This window comes from Lithobates pipiens, unplaced genomic scaffold (assembly GCF_037356315.1).
Source record: "Lithobates pipiens isolate NorthernLeopardFrog02 unplaced genomic scaffold, aLitPip1_a1.2 Scaffold_23, whole genome shotgun sequence".
NCBI lineage: Eukaryota > Metazoa > Chordata > Amphibia > Anura > Ranidae > Lithobates > Lithobates pipiens.
In genome coordinates, this window is record NW_027507785.1 from 193346096 (window position 1) to 193362197 (window position 16102).

The following is a 16102-nucleotide window of genomic DNA, read 5'->3' on the forward strand; positions in this document are numbered from 1 at the left end:
TACACCACTTTCCAGAAAGTTCTTCACGAAAACGTCCGCGTTACCAACGAATATCTCACAAACAATGTTATAAGAGCACGCATGGTATTTACTTACACGGCTCACCGCTTACACAATTTATAAATAAAGATGTGTTCAACGGGAAAAAAAAATGTAGAAAAAAAAAACAGGCACGCCCCAAACATTACGTAAGGAGCTGACCGAGAACATTCATTGGCTATGAAAAACACGATTGCCGATTGGTCAGAAAAGGCAGGCGCTATGAGTTAATGGCAGTATCAAACGCAATGATTAGTTGGCTCGGTCGGTCTATTCTCTCTCTAGTCTTCCCCCTTTTTTTTTTTGTTGTTTTTTTTTTCCCCTCTCTCGCCTTACGTCACTTCCTTTACTCCGGTGAGGCGGCAGCCATATTTGCTTAGGTTTGAAATGGCGAATAACAGCGCGGCGGCCCTGGCCGGGACCCCGCAACCCACCCAGACGAGCGGCGGTGGGAGTAAGCCGGCGTCTTCGGGGAAGTCCGGGAATGTGCTGCCGCTGTGGGGCAACGAGAAGACCATGAACCTGAACCCTATGATCCTCACCAACATCTTGTCCTCTCCCTACTTCAAGGTGCAGCTGTACGAACTGAAGACGTACCACGAGGTGGTGGATGAAATCTACTTTAAGGTGAGAGCTTTAGTGGCGGGAGCGGGTTGGCGGTGTTGTGTGCTGGGCCTCCCTACACACCTCATGGCTGAATGTTGGGGGCCCAAACATCAATTTAGCTTCATGAATGAACAGGAAGCCGTCATCACCGGATCATTTTACCGCCTTCATGCCGGGAATGACGAGCTGGTGGGGTGGCCGGGGATTGTACACACACAGGCCTTTTATTCCGCCAACCATATACAATCCGATTGTACAATCCCCTTTAGATAGACACAAACTTTAATATGTTGAGAAATCTAAAGGATCAGTTCAATTTGTATCAAATCAGAAGGCCTGATTGCACTATATTAATGACTTTAGACAAAACAAAAAACATCTATTGAATGATTTCAAAACGCCGTTCCATTCATGGCATGTTGGGATTGAGAACTGTTTGTGTGCCAAACTGTGAGGCCATCATATTGCGGGTATGAAAGAGCTCAGGCGTGTTTGCATGGTCCATGTGCAGAGCCTGCCAGGAAGTTGGTGCATCGCTGCTCTAATCACAGGCAGTGAGACATTGTCCCGATTGAGCGTCTGCAGAGATCGGGGCAGAGCTCATGCCTAATGTCGGGTGTCATAACTGATCACATGTGCAATGTCAGGGCACTTGCAGATCAGACAGAAGCAAAGATGGCAGCTTCCTTGGCTGAAAAGGATTGGAGGGTTTAGTTCTGCCAAGGACACTCAGATTGTATAGTCTATGGTCACCTTTAGGCTGGCTACACAGTCTAATTGCGTAATCTCCTTTAGATCTAACAGCTATGTAGTGCAAGATCCTGCCTAATTAGATACTAATTAATCCTTTGTATCTGTAAAGGGGATTCTACTATCAGATTGTATAGCATATGGTAAGTTTTAAAGAGGAAGTAAAAGTGGTTGTATAGGGTGTACAACCACTTTAAAGCATATCTAAATTCAAGAACAAAAATGTATAGTATTACAGCTTGTAATCCAGTCCTTTGTGGTGGTTGCATTAGTTTTCCTGTTCAGTTTTTTTTTTTTCCATTTATTTTCATCTGCAATTAAAGCGGGAGTCCACCGGGACTCCGCGTTTTTTTTTTTTTTTTTTTTAAAGCCAGCAGCTACAAATACTGCAGCTGCTGACTTTTAAATAGTGACACTTACCTGTCCAGCGCGCCCGCGATGTCGGCACCCGAAGCCGCTCGCTCGTGCCGCCGCCATCTTGGGTATGGGAATCAGGAAATGGAGCCTTTCGGCTTCATTTCCCGGTTCCCTACTGCGCATGCGCGCGGCGCAATCCGGACGGTCCCCGCTGCCTCTGGGAGCTGTGTGTTTCCCAGCAGGCAGCGGGGCACTTGCTGAAGGGGGCGGGCGCTTGCGGAAAGGGGCGTAACGTACGCCCCTTTCCGCAGAGAGCTAGCCCGGAAGTGGGTGCAGTTACCTGGATTATCCAGGTAACTGCACCCCCCTCCCCCCTGAAAGGTGCCGATTGTGGCGCCGGAGGGGGGGGGGATTCCGATGAGCGGAGGTCCATTTTAGGGTGGACCTCCGCTTTAACACACTTCCTGTCCAAGGGTGACCACCATACTGAGAAGTGTTGTCACCCGAGTACAGGGTGCATTGGACCTGCATAACACCTGCCTTTCCTCCCTTCGTTATCCAGGACAGCTTGGAGAGATGATTGGCTCTGTCTTCTATGGGAAAACCAAATCCAAGATTAAAGCGGAGTTCCGCCCAAAAGTGGAACTTTCGTTAATCTAATTCTCTCCTCCTACCCCCAAAATCAAAAATGACGCAATGCCTGAGCATGGGAGTTTATAAATTTCATTGCTGAAGTGTGCAGAGAATGAATAGTTAACTGCTCATGAACAGCACAGTGTACATTCTAAAGGAGATTGTGGCAGGCTGGTAATGTGATTTTGCAATTAAGAGACTGCCCACTTTATATACTTTTTCTGCTTTAGGCCGGGTTCACACCGCTGCGATGCGGGAACGCCGCGAATCCGCGGCGTTTTCCCGCATCGCATTACTCCCGCCGGCAGTTCACACTGCCCTATGCGGACGGCTGGGAGTGTCAATGAAATGTTAATGACACCCCCCAGATCCGTCCGCATATCGCAGTGCGATCTGCCGACTCGCACAGAAATCGGATCGCATGGTGTGAACCCCCATGCGATCCGATTCTGTTGCGGACCAAAAAAAGGGTCCCGTGCGAGTTTGCTGCGGGAGCGATGCGAATTCAGCCATACTATCTGTATGGCTGAACTCGAATCGCTACGGAGATAGGATGTGATTTGCGGTGCGAATCACATCCGGATCTCCCCCCGCAGCAGTGTGAACCCAGCCTTAAAGTGGTTGTAAAGGCAGGAGGTTTCTATGCAAAAAGATGGTGCAGGTGCAGCAGATCCCCTAACACTTCCTACCTGAAGCGCTGCTGCACACAATGCATTCTATACATCAAGATAAAAAGCCTTAAGAGAAAAAAAACTGACATTACAATCCCTTTTAAAGACTTGTATAGGGATGCTGAAGCTGTCTCATGCAACCTCCCCATGCAAGTCTATAAAGCCCCATACACACGATCACTTTTTCTGCTGAGTTTTTCCTTCAGATTTACCAAAACCATATAATATGAGGTCAAACTTTAGGAGTTTGAATTTGTATGCAATCGGGCAGGTCCTTGCACTACATGGTTTTGGTAAACCTGAAGGAAAAAATCAGCAGGAAATCTGATGGTGTGTATGGGCATAAGTGTTAAGTCCACAGCAGGAGCTAGTGCCATAGTGGATTACAAATACTGTAGCTGCTGTCTTGATAAAAGGACACTCGCCTGTCCAGTGGTCCAGTGCTGTTTCCACCTGAACTGATTCTTCACCGTTTTTCAAGTCCCCAGGTGCTGGCTTGTTCACTGTGCTTAGCAAGACCTGCGACTTGTCCAAGAAGGTTGCAGACCGGGGAGGAGGGGACCTTGTGGTGGATCTCCCAAAGCGATCCAATCAGAAATGGGGGGGGGGGGAGTAGTTGCACGAAGGCTACAGTTTAAAGCCAAATATTTATCAATGACCACTTAGTACCATTTAGTTTACCTCTGGCAATGATTTAAGAGGCTTCTTGCCAGCATTCTGTGACTGTGATTTTACTGTCAGCCTCTGTGTTTAAAATCTGCTTTGTAGGAATTTTCATGTTTAATTATTATATGCAAGTTAAGAAACACGCTAAAACCACTTCATGAATTATTAAAATTGAAGAATCTCAAAGGCGCTACAATTTTGACAGATTAATAATGACTACATTTGTGTCTTTACAACAAAATGACTCATTTATTATTGATCATGAGGTGTATGACTCCCACATCTAAGCAACAGATGGAAAACAACAGATTGGTTTCCATGGCACTAATAAAATACCATGTACTACATTCTTTATTTCCCCAAATGATTGCCTGTACTTGCTAGATATATCCTGTATATCAGGGGATGTGTATAATTTTTAATGTGTAAAATAGATAAGCGTGATGTGTTAATTTTGGCTGTACATACACACTAATTGGATTAGATTAAAATGTTAACCTTTTCAGAAAAATAACAAAAAGGTGAACGAACACTGTAACCCTTCCCTCTGTCCCCACCTGTACTTTTCTCCACGGGTGCTGAGTTGTTAGGATCCACAGACTCGGTACAGTGGTCTGGAGATTTGAAATTCCGCTCTTCTCCCTCTTTTCTCTGTGCAGCACTTCAGGGACTTAATTGACAGAGCATGGCTCCGATCCATCCCTGGCAGTGCTGCACAGAGAAAAGGGAGAAGAGCTGGGAGTGTAAATCCCTGGTCCACTGCTTAAGTGGCATGGGCACTGACAGCTCAACACCCACAGAGGTACGTGCAGGTGGGGACTTGGGTAAGGGATAGATGGGTGTACATTGTTCATCCTTCTTTTTTTTTTTTCTTTTTTTTTTTTTTATCTGAAAAGGTGAATGAACATTTAAGATGGACTGCAAAGCACCTGTAAAGCTCTTACTCCAGTGTGAAAGCCTGAGTGCTTTCACACTGGAGCTGTGCACTGGCAGGACGCTAAAGTCCTGCAAGCAATATCTTTGAGGTGCTTTAAGAGCGGTGCGCACACTTCTGCTAAAGTGCCCCTGCCCATTGAAATCAATGGGCAGCGGCGCCTTTAACCCTTTTTCAGCCATTGGTGTGGCTTAAGCAGCGGTTTACCGCCGACGTCTGGATGCTGCCAGTGTAAAAGTGCCCTTAATGTTTGATTTTTGGAGTGAACTATGGAAAATAAAAAATGTTGAATGCGTCCCCTCCCCACTGCTTGTAAAATCAATGCAGTGGCTAGTTAGCCACTCTGTCTGCCTTAACAAGAAAGCCGACCATTGACTCTAAACCCTCTCTCCACTGGTTCCCGCCTCTTGATTGGATAGATTGGTAGCAGCACATCCATTGGCACCTGCTGCTGTCAATCAAATCCGGTGCCGGGGGGCGGGCCCGAGTCCTGCATTTGGCCGATATGAACGCCGAATTCTGGACTCAGGAGCGTGCCTGCAAGGTGACCCTCTCGGGAGAGCTCTTCAAGGGGGTTATTTAATGGGAGGAGGAGCCACAAGAGCCCCCAGGGTACCCCAGAAATGGATGTTCGGGGGCACTCTGTGCAAAACGAGCTGCACAGTGGAGGCAATTATGATGTTTGTTAATTAAAAAAAATCCTTTATCACTTTAAGTCATTATATAAAGCCCTTTTTGCAAAAATTTTTATCTTGCACCTTTTGACTTTTTGACCACTAATGAAAATCTTCATCAGCAACACGGGCAGCAAAAATTGCATTTCTTTATAATAGTGTCAGAATTTCCTTTAGTTCCGTAAAATGAAACCATTCTGTTTTTGTGTCTATTGGGAAGTTGAACCCCTCTTGAACCCAGAGCTTCCGGTACATGTTCAGTTTTGAGGGGGCTTTCCATGAGCGCTTGACTTCCCAAAAAGGAGTCAAGGATACGAGACACTATAGAGGCAGTGCCCGGGTTACAAACAAGTTCTGTAGGTTTGTTCTTTTTATGTTGAATTTGTATGCAAGTTGGAACATTTAAGCCCCTGTACACATGGTTGGTGATTTTGCCAACCAAATTCGTCGCATTTTGTCCGAAACTGTTGCATACACACGGTCGGGCCAAGTTGGCGAAAAATCCGATCTTTCCGAACGTGATGACGTAATTTCGTTACGATGGGACTACACTCAGGCTAGTAGCCAATAGCTTTGATGCAGGAATTTGATCTGAGCATGCGTGCCACTTGGTCCGATCAAAATTCTCTACACATGATCGGAGTATGTCCGACCGGCCCAGTTGGTCAGGAAATATTTCCAACATGTTGGAAAATTGGGTCCGACGGAATCAGTCCGATGCATATCACACACAGTCTGATTATCCGACGACACGGTCCAATAGGACACATTCCGACGGATTCCCCGACCGGGTGTACAAGGGCTAAGTGCTCCTAGACCAAAAAATTTGTTTTTGGATAGCATAGGGAAGGGTTAAAACCCCTGTAACATTTGTTTTGCTGTCTGTATCCCTGTTCAGAAGATTTCACCTCACTTTCTGTCCCTGTAACCATTAGATTTTAACGTTTTTGGGTTGTTGTAGAAACAAGGATTGGTAATAAAGCTTCAGTGGAGACACGTTTCTCCCATAACTCTTGTGAATTTCCCCTCCTAGGGGTAGATTTCCTCTCATTTTCTGTTGTCTCCCTCTGTTTGTAACTTGGGTGCTGCCTGTACTGATACAGTAACCAGCATAGGCTCTGAATAGCTATCAGTGCACTGGGATTTGCCCCCCTCTGTATGAAATTCTGTTCTATATGCAGCACATTAGGAAGTGTATAGATTGCTTTATGTATACAAAACGGACTTTGTGTTTTTTAGATGCATCCCTTTTTTTCTTTTATATTATGCCAACCTATGTTCCAGTTATTTAAAACAGACAATGCATGTGTTAATTGCAAATGTTGTAACATCAAGTATTTCCTCTGTTAGGTAACGCATGTTGAACCATGGGAGAAGGGCAGTCGAAAAACTGCTGGGCAGACAGGGATGTGCGGAGGGGTAAGTACAAGTACGTGCCTCCTCATTTTGACTTAATTGCCTCCACAAATTTAAGTTAATTTACAGAAGTTTTCTGTGGTGTCTTTTCTCCAGGTTTTTTTGCCTTTTAATGCAGAGAATGCATGAAGGTAAAAAACCTTCAACTTTTTAACTACTGTAAAGTGTAGAATGTATGTGAAGCAAGCAATTTATAGCTCACGCTGAAGTATTTTATTAGGTACCATTTTTGGTTTGTATATGTGGTGACTACTATACAACGGTGGGAGAAATGGGTCTCTGCAAAATAATCTTTAAAGTTTTCCTTGAATTTAAATAAATGCTAACTTTACTTCAATATGGAAGGCCTGCTTATCCTATAGATACCCTACCTGGTTAAAAACAAAAGTATAGATAAAGAAAATTAGAAATGTGTAGAATATGCTTGCCTTACAGTCTTACACCCTGGCTTCCAGTGAATTTTCCTTTCCTAGAATCTTCAGGGACCTCAGTAATCTCAAAGCTCAGTTATTTCTGCACAGTGTTAAAGAGAAACTGCAGTCTGCTCACATAATTTGTAATAAAACCATTTTTGCTATTCTGAATCTTCCCTTCAACCACAGGCTGCTGCCTGTTCACTTCCTGGATTTTTACACACACAGAGGCACGCCTCCAGCTCTGCAGCTCTCATTGGCCCTCTTTTTTACCCCAAAAAAATATAGTAGAATACAAATTAGCATAAATTGATAAAGAAATTCTATTTTTATATATATATTGTGTATGTGTGTTTATAGCACAAAATATATATTTTTTCAAAAATGTCTTTTGGTGTATAGTGCAAAAAATTTAAAACCACAGAGGTGATCAAATACCACCAAAAGAGAGCTTGATTTTCAATTTTGTTTTGAGTCCAGTTCACACCTGTGCAATTGTCAGTTAAAACAACGCAGCAACTTTTTGCAAGATTGGGCTATTCAGTATTTTTTGGAGAAGGCTTAGTGTTACCGCTCTCACCCTGTGTGTATTTTACTTCTCTGAAATCTTCAAGCTGGTCACATATGGCTTTGACATGCAAGGCCATCTTCTAATTGTCTTTTGGGGGTAGGAAGTCCTCAGTGATACATAATGTGGGATTGCTGATCTGCATTATTACACTGGGCAGGCATTCAACCCAGATAGGCCATAATAAGGTGCACTAGGAAACAGTGTCTGGAAATGTATTTTTATTCCCACACTTGGGCACTACTTTATAAGCCCCCTATGGACTTTATGTTAAAAGTTCTCCACAAAATATCCTGCAGTGTATTTTTTTTTTTTTTTTTTTTGTCACAATCCATAAATGTATGTAATTGTGAACCAAAAAACAAAAACAAATCTTATGGTGCTGGTTTTGCTTGTAATTTTTACTTTTGTGTTGCTAAAATTTAATAGAAATATCTCTTAAATTGGTATTTACACATGTGCGTAACATTTGAGACAGGTATTGGTGCATTACTATACTCAAGTGAATGTAGACCATGAAATATGGCAAAGCTGTGGCAAATATGCTTCAACTTCAGATTGGCACCAAGCAAAATTAAACCAACTCATTGAAATTTATCAAAACTGAGATGTTGTTGTATTCATCAGAATTTTCAGTAGGCACTGTCTAATCAAAGACATTTTAAAAAGCAGCACACTTTGCCACAAGTTGGCTGAAATTGCTCAAAATAACCCCACACCCCTCAATGCAAAAAATGTACAATTCTACAATAGATTCATTACAGCTCAGAAATCACTCTAAAATATGAAACAGTGGAGTTTATTTGCTGAAGCTAGAGAGTGCAAAATCATGCTCACTTCTGCATAGAAACCAATCTGCTTGCATGTTTTATTGCTAAAGCTTACTTGAACAAGCTGAGGTTAGAAGCTGGCTACTATGCACAGTTGCACCAGAGATCTGAGTGCACCAGCCTTGGTAAAAGTATCTCCTCTCATCAGTCTCCTCCCAGTCACTGTAATCAGAGCTTAGGTCCAATGTAGCTCTTTCCTCTTTTTCTTGGGGAAACGTTTGCACAATTTTTGCATCAACATAAATCGGTACAACAGTCTTCCAGACATGTACAGGAACATCTTCCAGTCTCGCATTTGCTTTGCTTGCAACTACAGTGGCCTACCTGCAACACACTTTCAGGGGCAGGATTTCTAGTCATCCAGTTCACTGTTAAAGTGGATGTAAACCCTCACATGTACTCAGTGAAGTGAATAGCCTCAGATGATACAGAGATTAAACAAATCTCCCTACTTAAGTCTTACTTGCATATCTGCTGTCTTCAGCTTTATATATACTTTAGAAAGTGCACATCTTGTTACATTTTCTCTTCCTGTTGAGCATTGGGAGTGGATTATTGGCATACAGCCAAGATAGCTGATTGGAGGAAAGGCACACAACCCCACTCCACATTGGAAAAGGAAGAAAGTAATGTGCAGAGCTCTGCAGGGAGATGGCAAGTTGTCTGTTAATCTATTTATAGCAGCCTCCCATGACACAAACATCAGCCTGATAACTTCTGACAGTTCTTCGACACAGGATATAAAAGCAGCCTGACAACAGATACGGGACTCGGTGCTTTGGAGAGAGATAAGAAAACGCTAGAGATGAGCTCAAATTTCATGAATCGGGTTTACATCCACTTTAACTTCTCATCCTTGAAGTGCCATCCATTCCCAATGGGTGACGGGGTACACATTCCTTTTCAGAGAATGTCTTATTATTGCTGCTTGGTAGTTTGCTCTTTTTCAGTGTTGGTAAAGGGCATCACTTGACAGTGGTGGATAGTTCTGGCAAAGTGGACTATGCCATGCAGAATGCTTTGTATCTTGCATCATTCACATTTTTTGCAGATTTTGCAAGAAAACTGCAAAAAAATTCTGGCATGAGAAAACTGGGACATTTGTAACAATGGGAGTAATTCTTTATGTCCTACTTGTGCCCAATAAGCAGCTATATGGGTGAACACTTGGTCGAGGCTCTACATCGTCTCCTGGTCCACACTAAAGTTGGGTTTTTTCCTCTCCCCTTCCCCGTTTTGTGTGGATTTCATAGGGGATGCATAAGGATTCCATCACTGCAGCAAATCTATCAACAAGCAGGTCCATTGGCCACCGCCATAAGGTACCATTATAGTGGTGAGCAAGCTGATTATCTACCATCTACGCAAAGGAGAATTAAATATATATATATATATATATATATATATATATATATATATATATATATATATATATATATATATATATATATATATATATATATAATTTTTTTATCAAAAAATAATCTTGTGGCAACAATAAATTGATACTTGGTTCTTATTGTTTTTTGCTTGTTCATCTGCATCTAATAGCGCTTTTCCTTATGGTTGCCATTGACTGTATAAACATTTGCAAAGGTTATCTCAAAGGTAGCCTGGCCCCAGGTTAAAACTGCTACCCAGTTTTGTAAATGTAGTCAAGTATACCTCTTTCTCGCTTGCAGCAGGAATGCCTTTGTCATAAAAGGTGCTTGTAGAGTCACGACGTGAGAAGGAATGGATCCCAATAAGTGCCAAACACATGCCGGTGCCAAGAGCTGACACATTAGCAAAGTCGGTGATCCTTGTTGAGATAATTAGCCAAAGTGTTTGCAAAAACATGCCAAGTACAACAGCTGGTCTGCAAAGACCAAATTAAATGGCCTCTATCAATACTACAGATAAGACAACACAATGACGCTTTATAGTGTAGCATTGTTATTAAAGATGCTTCTATGTGTCTCCTGTTATGACATACCCATGGCAACCCACATCAGATTTAAATGTGAGTGAAGCAAAATCTGCTTTGCCGCTTGAGCTGTACATTCTGTTTTGTTGGATTGCTGGTGCAACTGAGGAACCAACACTGGCCTATTATGTTGATATTCCTGATGGTTTGAACTTCTCTATTTGCCAAGACATTGTTTGTTTATTTACTAAGTGCAAATCCACTTTGCACTACAAGTGTACTTGGAAGTGCAGTTGCTGTAGATCCAAGGAGAACATGCAAGAAGAAAAACAGCATTTTTGCTTGTACATGAGTGTATGATTAAATTGGCAGAGCTTCCCTTCATTTTAGATCTTCCCCTAAGAACTACAGTGACTGCACTTATAGTGCAGAGTGGATTTGCCTTTAGTAAATATACTTTATTGTCGTTGTATACATACAACAAAATCAACTCCATTGTGTATCTCACATTTTAAAGGCCGTAGGCAGACACCTAAATCTTGTGTCTTTGTCTGTTTGCCATTTAGCAGGTTCATCACAAATTTGTGTATTTTCTAAATGTAATGGAGGGTATGTCATGAGGAATGTGACACCAGGGTGTTTTCATGTTAAACATGCTGCACAGAAGCATCAAACTGTAGTCATTAAGACTCCTGATACTGATGTGGCAGTGATCGATTTAAAGCGGAGTTCCACTCAAAAGGCGTCATCCCTTGAAAGTTCGGCCACCACCTGCTTCCACCGAGCCAACTAGAAAGCACTTTGTGCATGTGCAGTAGGGAACCGCCTGTGAAGCTGAAAGGCTTCACTGCCAGTTTCCCCTTACCAGGAATGGCAGCACCCGACAACTGATCTGAAAATTGTCTGGGGTGCCAACATCGTGGGAACCCTGGACAAGGAAGTGTCCTAATATTAAGTCAGTAACTGCAGTATTTGTAGCTGCTGGCTTTTATTTTTTTCATGTCGGGAGGCTGCAGCTCCTCTTTGTCTTCAGCCATATTTACCATGTAGTTTTGTAATTTTTTTTTTTTACAGGTATTGGCAACAAAACAAGGATCATTGACTTGGTTCATGTGTCATCAGCTCTTGGCACCAGTGTGTGTTTGGCACTTATTGGGATCCATACCTTCTAAGGTTGTGACTCTACAAGCGCCATTTATGGCAAAGACTAACACATTTTCTGTTGCTTGTGGGAGAGGGGAATACCCAACTGCATTTACAAATCTGGGTAGCAGTTTTAACCTGGGCCAGTCTACCTTTGAACTACTTTGCAAATGTGTGTGCCACGTATATGGCCACTCATCTGCAAAAAATGTGGACAATGCAAGATACAAAACATTCTGCATGGCATTGTCTGTTTCGCCAGAACTATCCATGCCTCTGCCCTTTTACAGTGTTGGTAAAGGGAGTCAGTTGTCAAACTACCAAGCAGCCATAGTAAGACATACTCTGAAAGGTATAATGTGTGCCCCGTCACCCATTGGCAATGGGTGGCACCTTGAGGATGGGATGTTAACAGTGACCTAGATGACTTGAAATCCTGCCCCTGAAAGTATGTTGCAGGTAGTCCACTGCATTTGCAAGCAAGGCAAATGTGAGACTGGAAGATGTTCCTGTATGTCTGCAAGACTGGCATAGAGGGGGATGGGGATGCATTTTCAATCATTTCAGCCAACTTGTGGCAAAGCGTGCTGCTTTCTTTGATTACAAGAGAAGAGATCGCCTCTGGGTGTCACACATGTAAATACCGGCACCTCACATTTTGGAAGTATAAGGTGAGCCTTGAATAAAATCAATCCGCCATATGGGAGTCATCAGATAAGTCAGATCCTCCTGCCGGGTGGGACGCTGGGTCTGCTGTATCCAGGAGACTGCACATAGAGGAGGCACCAGCCATGGTAAACTGGAAGCAGAGTGAGGTTTGGAACACAGGCGGAGGATTATGTCACTGGCTTTTGACCGGTTTCTTGAGTGTTCGGGCTGAGATGGCACGTCAGCCGCGCTCCTTTGTCAAGCTGATGGGAGTGGCTGGGACAAGGAACTACACAATGTATAAATAGAGTAGAGAGGGAAAGGAAAGTGTTGGCTAATGGGTATGAACTGATAAATATGCTGAGTGTAAATAGAATTACAAATCAACAAAAAATAATAAAAAAATAAAGTGATAATAGAGTAAAAATAAATATAAAAGATAAAATATATATTTATAACACAGCGCATCATGCTAAAAGCTGTAGCTGTAACTGTAAAATGTCAAGCCTTAAAGTGGATGTAAACCAAAAAAAAAAATGTAGAGAATAAGATTTCCTATCATTTGAGCCCAGTCCCCCTTGCTGTGACAGGTGATTTACATATATCGTGCACTAGCCTGAGACGGGTACAGCCTGTGTAAAAAGTTCACAATTCACATTCCCCTCGCTCTCCCAGGATTGGCTGCCTTTACTTTGTTTTGACTGGATGTTTTTCATCATGGGATGTGATCCACAGATCAGGGTGAGAGGAAATGTAAGCTGCAGTGAACAGCCAGCAGAAGGAAAAGGAAGACACAGCAAGTCGATGAGGAGGACATGGAGGGGGGACCAGAGAAGAAGGGGGGGGGTGGAGGAGAATATTGGCGCTGGAGGAGGAATAAGACACGGAGGACAGTCGGGGATGATTGGTGCGGCGGGGACAGCTGTGAGCACCAATCTCCCTGCATGGCTTTTCAGGTGAAAGCCACGGGAAGGAAAGGAGAAGCAGATGATGAAAAGCCATGCAGGGAGATCGGTGCTCACAGCTGTCCCTGCTGCACCGATCATCCGCAACTGTCACTGGACATCCATGTGTGCAGAAGTGATGGGGCAGTGAGCATGGTCTGCCACTCCTGTGTGTGCTCTGGCCAAGGGGAGTGTAGAGGTGGGTGGGGATTCTGCTGGCATGCCAGATAATAGTCCCGCCCACTGTAACCCGAGTTTTTTAGGGTGCCAAATGGAGAAAGGGGAGACCTTTGAAAGGTAAGTATACATGCAGGAGGCATGTATATCCTTATAGTTCAGCATTATGGTAGTACTTTATAATTGATGAGAGTGGGTTTACATCCACTTTAAAGGAGAAACTATAAAATATACATATGCAAGAATGACCAGAATATTCAAAGCAATGAATACAAGAGTATGTATGTGTGTGTGTGTATATATATATATATATATATATATATATATATATATATATATATATATATATATATATATATATATATATATATATATATATATATAAAATAAAAAATGTATGTATATATATATATATTACACACCACACACACACGTTGCATATATAGATTTAGATCTGTATATATGTGTATTGGATTGTCTTTTATGAAAAGAATCCAGAGACATAGTATATACGTGTGTATACACATGAGCATGGAATAATGGGGGGGGGAAGAGCAGCAAATACTATAAATGGGAATAGTATAATGATGACAGTTAAAGTAGTTGTAAACCCTTACAAACCACTTTAACCTACAGGTAAGCCTAGATTAAGGCTTACCTGTAGGTCCAAGAAATATCTCCTAAACCTATACGGTTTAGGAGATATTTACCTGAAGACAGCCACCTCTGTCAAGGGCGCATGCAGGCACACTGGGTAAGCCGCAGATCGCGGCGATATGCCGCGAGTGTCGGCTCCCGTGCACATGCGCGGGAGTGGCGTCAAGGTAAGCGACACATAATGGACTACTATGCGATGCATAGTAGTCCATTATGCTTTACCTTTGCAGGGAATCAAAGAGGAAGTAAACACATCAGGGTTTACTTCCTCTTTAAATAACAGTGGAGATTTATATACTCTCACATCTGCAGAAACTGACTGCATGGTATGAACTAGAGTCATTGGAATACATGGAAAACTCTGTGCATGAAATTTGTGCACAAAAAACGTGCATGGAACTGCGTCTGGCGTGAACTAGCACTAAAAGTAAGCTTTAGTTTCAAAGTGGAAAAGATCCTATACAATCTCGTTGAGCTAGCTGGTTAATGTGCCGAATCAAATGTATTCAGATTCATTTTTTTGTCCTTTGATCTCAAACTGCAAGGATGGACACAGTTGGTTATCTTAGTACTCCTTTTTTTTTTATTCAATGAAAAAATAGAATTTCTAGCTTTTATTGCACTTGGAGACCACAGAGTGAGGAGCTTAGAATCCTGTTGGCATGTATGCCTTTTATACACATTGAGGTTGATTGAAGGCAAATATACTGTGCACTTCAAGTGTATCTGCTCTGGGGGAAGCTCTGCTGACTTATATTGTGTACAAGTAAAAATGCTGTTTTTTATTTTCCTTTGCATGTGATTTTGAGCTATCTTAGCAATGTGAAGGATTCCTTCTCACTGAAGGATCAGCCTGGGCACTGGAAAACTGCAGCTGCTTTCTCATTTCAGTTATCAATGTTGTTCCCCATTTTCCGATCACCTGTAAAAGTACCCCGAAGTACTCTGCAGTGGTATTCAGCCCAAGACCAACCATTAGATGTGGCTGCATCACTTTTCTGTTCATTTGGCTTTTCTCCCCGTTTTCATCTGGTGATCTGGCCTGTAACACACCACCTGTATTAGTGAGGTGCAACATCGGAGGCAAGAGGAAAAAAAAAAGAACTTGCTGGATTACCAGATGAAAATATTAATCTGAAAAGTAAACAATCATCTCATCTAAGAATTTGAACGCTGCAGTACAATGTTTGCTTTTGGGTTTAATACTGCTTTAAAAGAAGGCAGTGTTAGCCACAGTAAAAAGTTAGACCCTTTTGCATAAATGATGAATTTTAGAGGCACTAGCTATTTTAACAGAATAATGTTGGAATTTTCTCATGCTGGGGGGGACTTTGGAGGGAAGATCAGTTTGTGCATTTTATTGTTAAATCTGTTTTTCCTTTACCTGTTCCCCTCATAGGTGCGTGGGGTTGGAACTGGAGGTATTGTATCAACTGCCTTCTGTCTGCTGTATAAGCTGTTCACATTGAAGTTAACAAGAAAACAAGTAATGGGTCTCATCACGCATACAGACTCTCCATACATCAGAGCACTTGGTTTCATGTATATAAGGTAAGTAGTTTCCATACCTCCCTAGCTATTGACGGCAGGGCTGATTTTATATCGGTGTTGGATATTGCTACACATCTAAAAAAATTTATTAAGTAATCCATTTGATTCCTTTAGGCATGATATACACCTATGCATTTTTTTATTTTATTTTTATTTTTTGCAGATTTGCACTGCAGTCCATTTTAACATGGTTTCCTATTGAACACGTTCTGTAGTGTAAATCTGCAAAAAGCTAAAAATGCATAGGTGTGAACCAAGCCTAAGGGAGATTTCCATTCACTCCTTGCTCCGTAGACACAACAGGAAGTGAGAGAAAATCTCTCCATAATGAGGAAGGATCCTTACCTGCCACCAAAACAATGTCCCAATTGACAGTTTTCCTAGATCATCCTATTCTTGTAAAAACTCAATTTCAGTCCTTGTGACAGGTCACTAATGCAAATACGAAGAGTGAATTTACCTCGTGGGGGCATGGCAATAAAACTGGATAAATGCTGAGAAAAGCACCAGACACAGTTT

The 16102-nt window shown here is 42.3% G+C and overlaps 2 protein-coding genes across 2 annotated transcripts in view; one reads left to right on the forward strand and one right to left on the reverse strand.

Moving 5' to 3' along the window:
• HENMT1 (HEN methyltransferase 1) overlaps window positions 1-166 on the reverse strand; it is a 168647-nt gene extending 168481 nt beyond the window's left edge. The window contains exon 1 of the mRNA XM_077452707.1: window positions 97-166. The gene's annotated coding sequence lies outside the window, so the exon portion shown is untranslated. The remainder of the gene's footprint in view (window positions 1-96) is intronic.
• A 205-nt stretch (window positions 167-371) lies between these two features.
• The window catches only part of PRPF38B (pre-mRNA processing factor 38B), a 31360-nt gene continuing 15629 nt past the window's right edge, over window positions 372-16102 (forward strand). The window contains exons 1-3 of the mRNA XM_077452708.1: window positions 372-666; window positions 6681-6749; window positions 15432-15583. Coding sequence (XP_077308834.1) covers window positions 427-666; window positions 6681-6749; window positions 15432-15583 — 461 coding nt within the window. The 5' untranslated portion in view covers window positions 372-426. The remainder of the gene's footprint in view (window positions 667-6680; window positions 6750-15431; window positions 15584-16102) is intronic.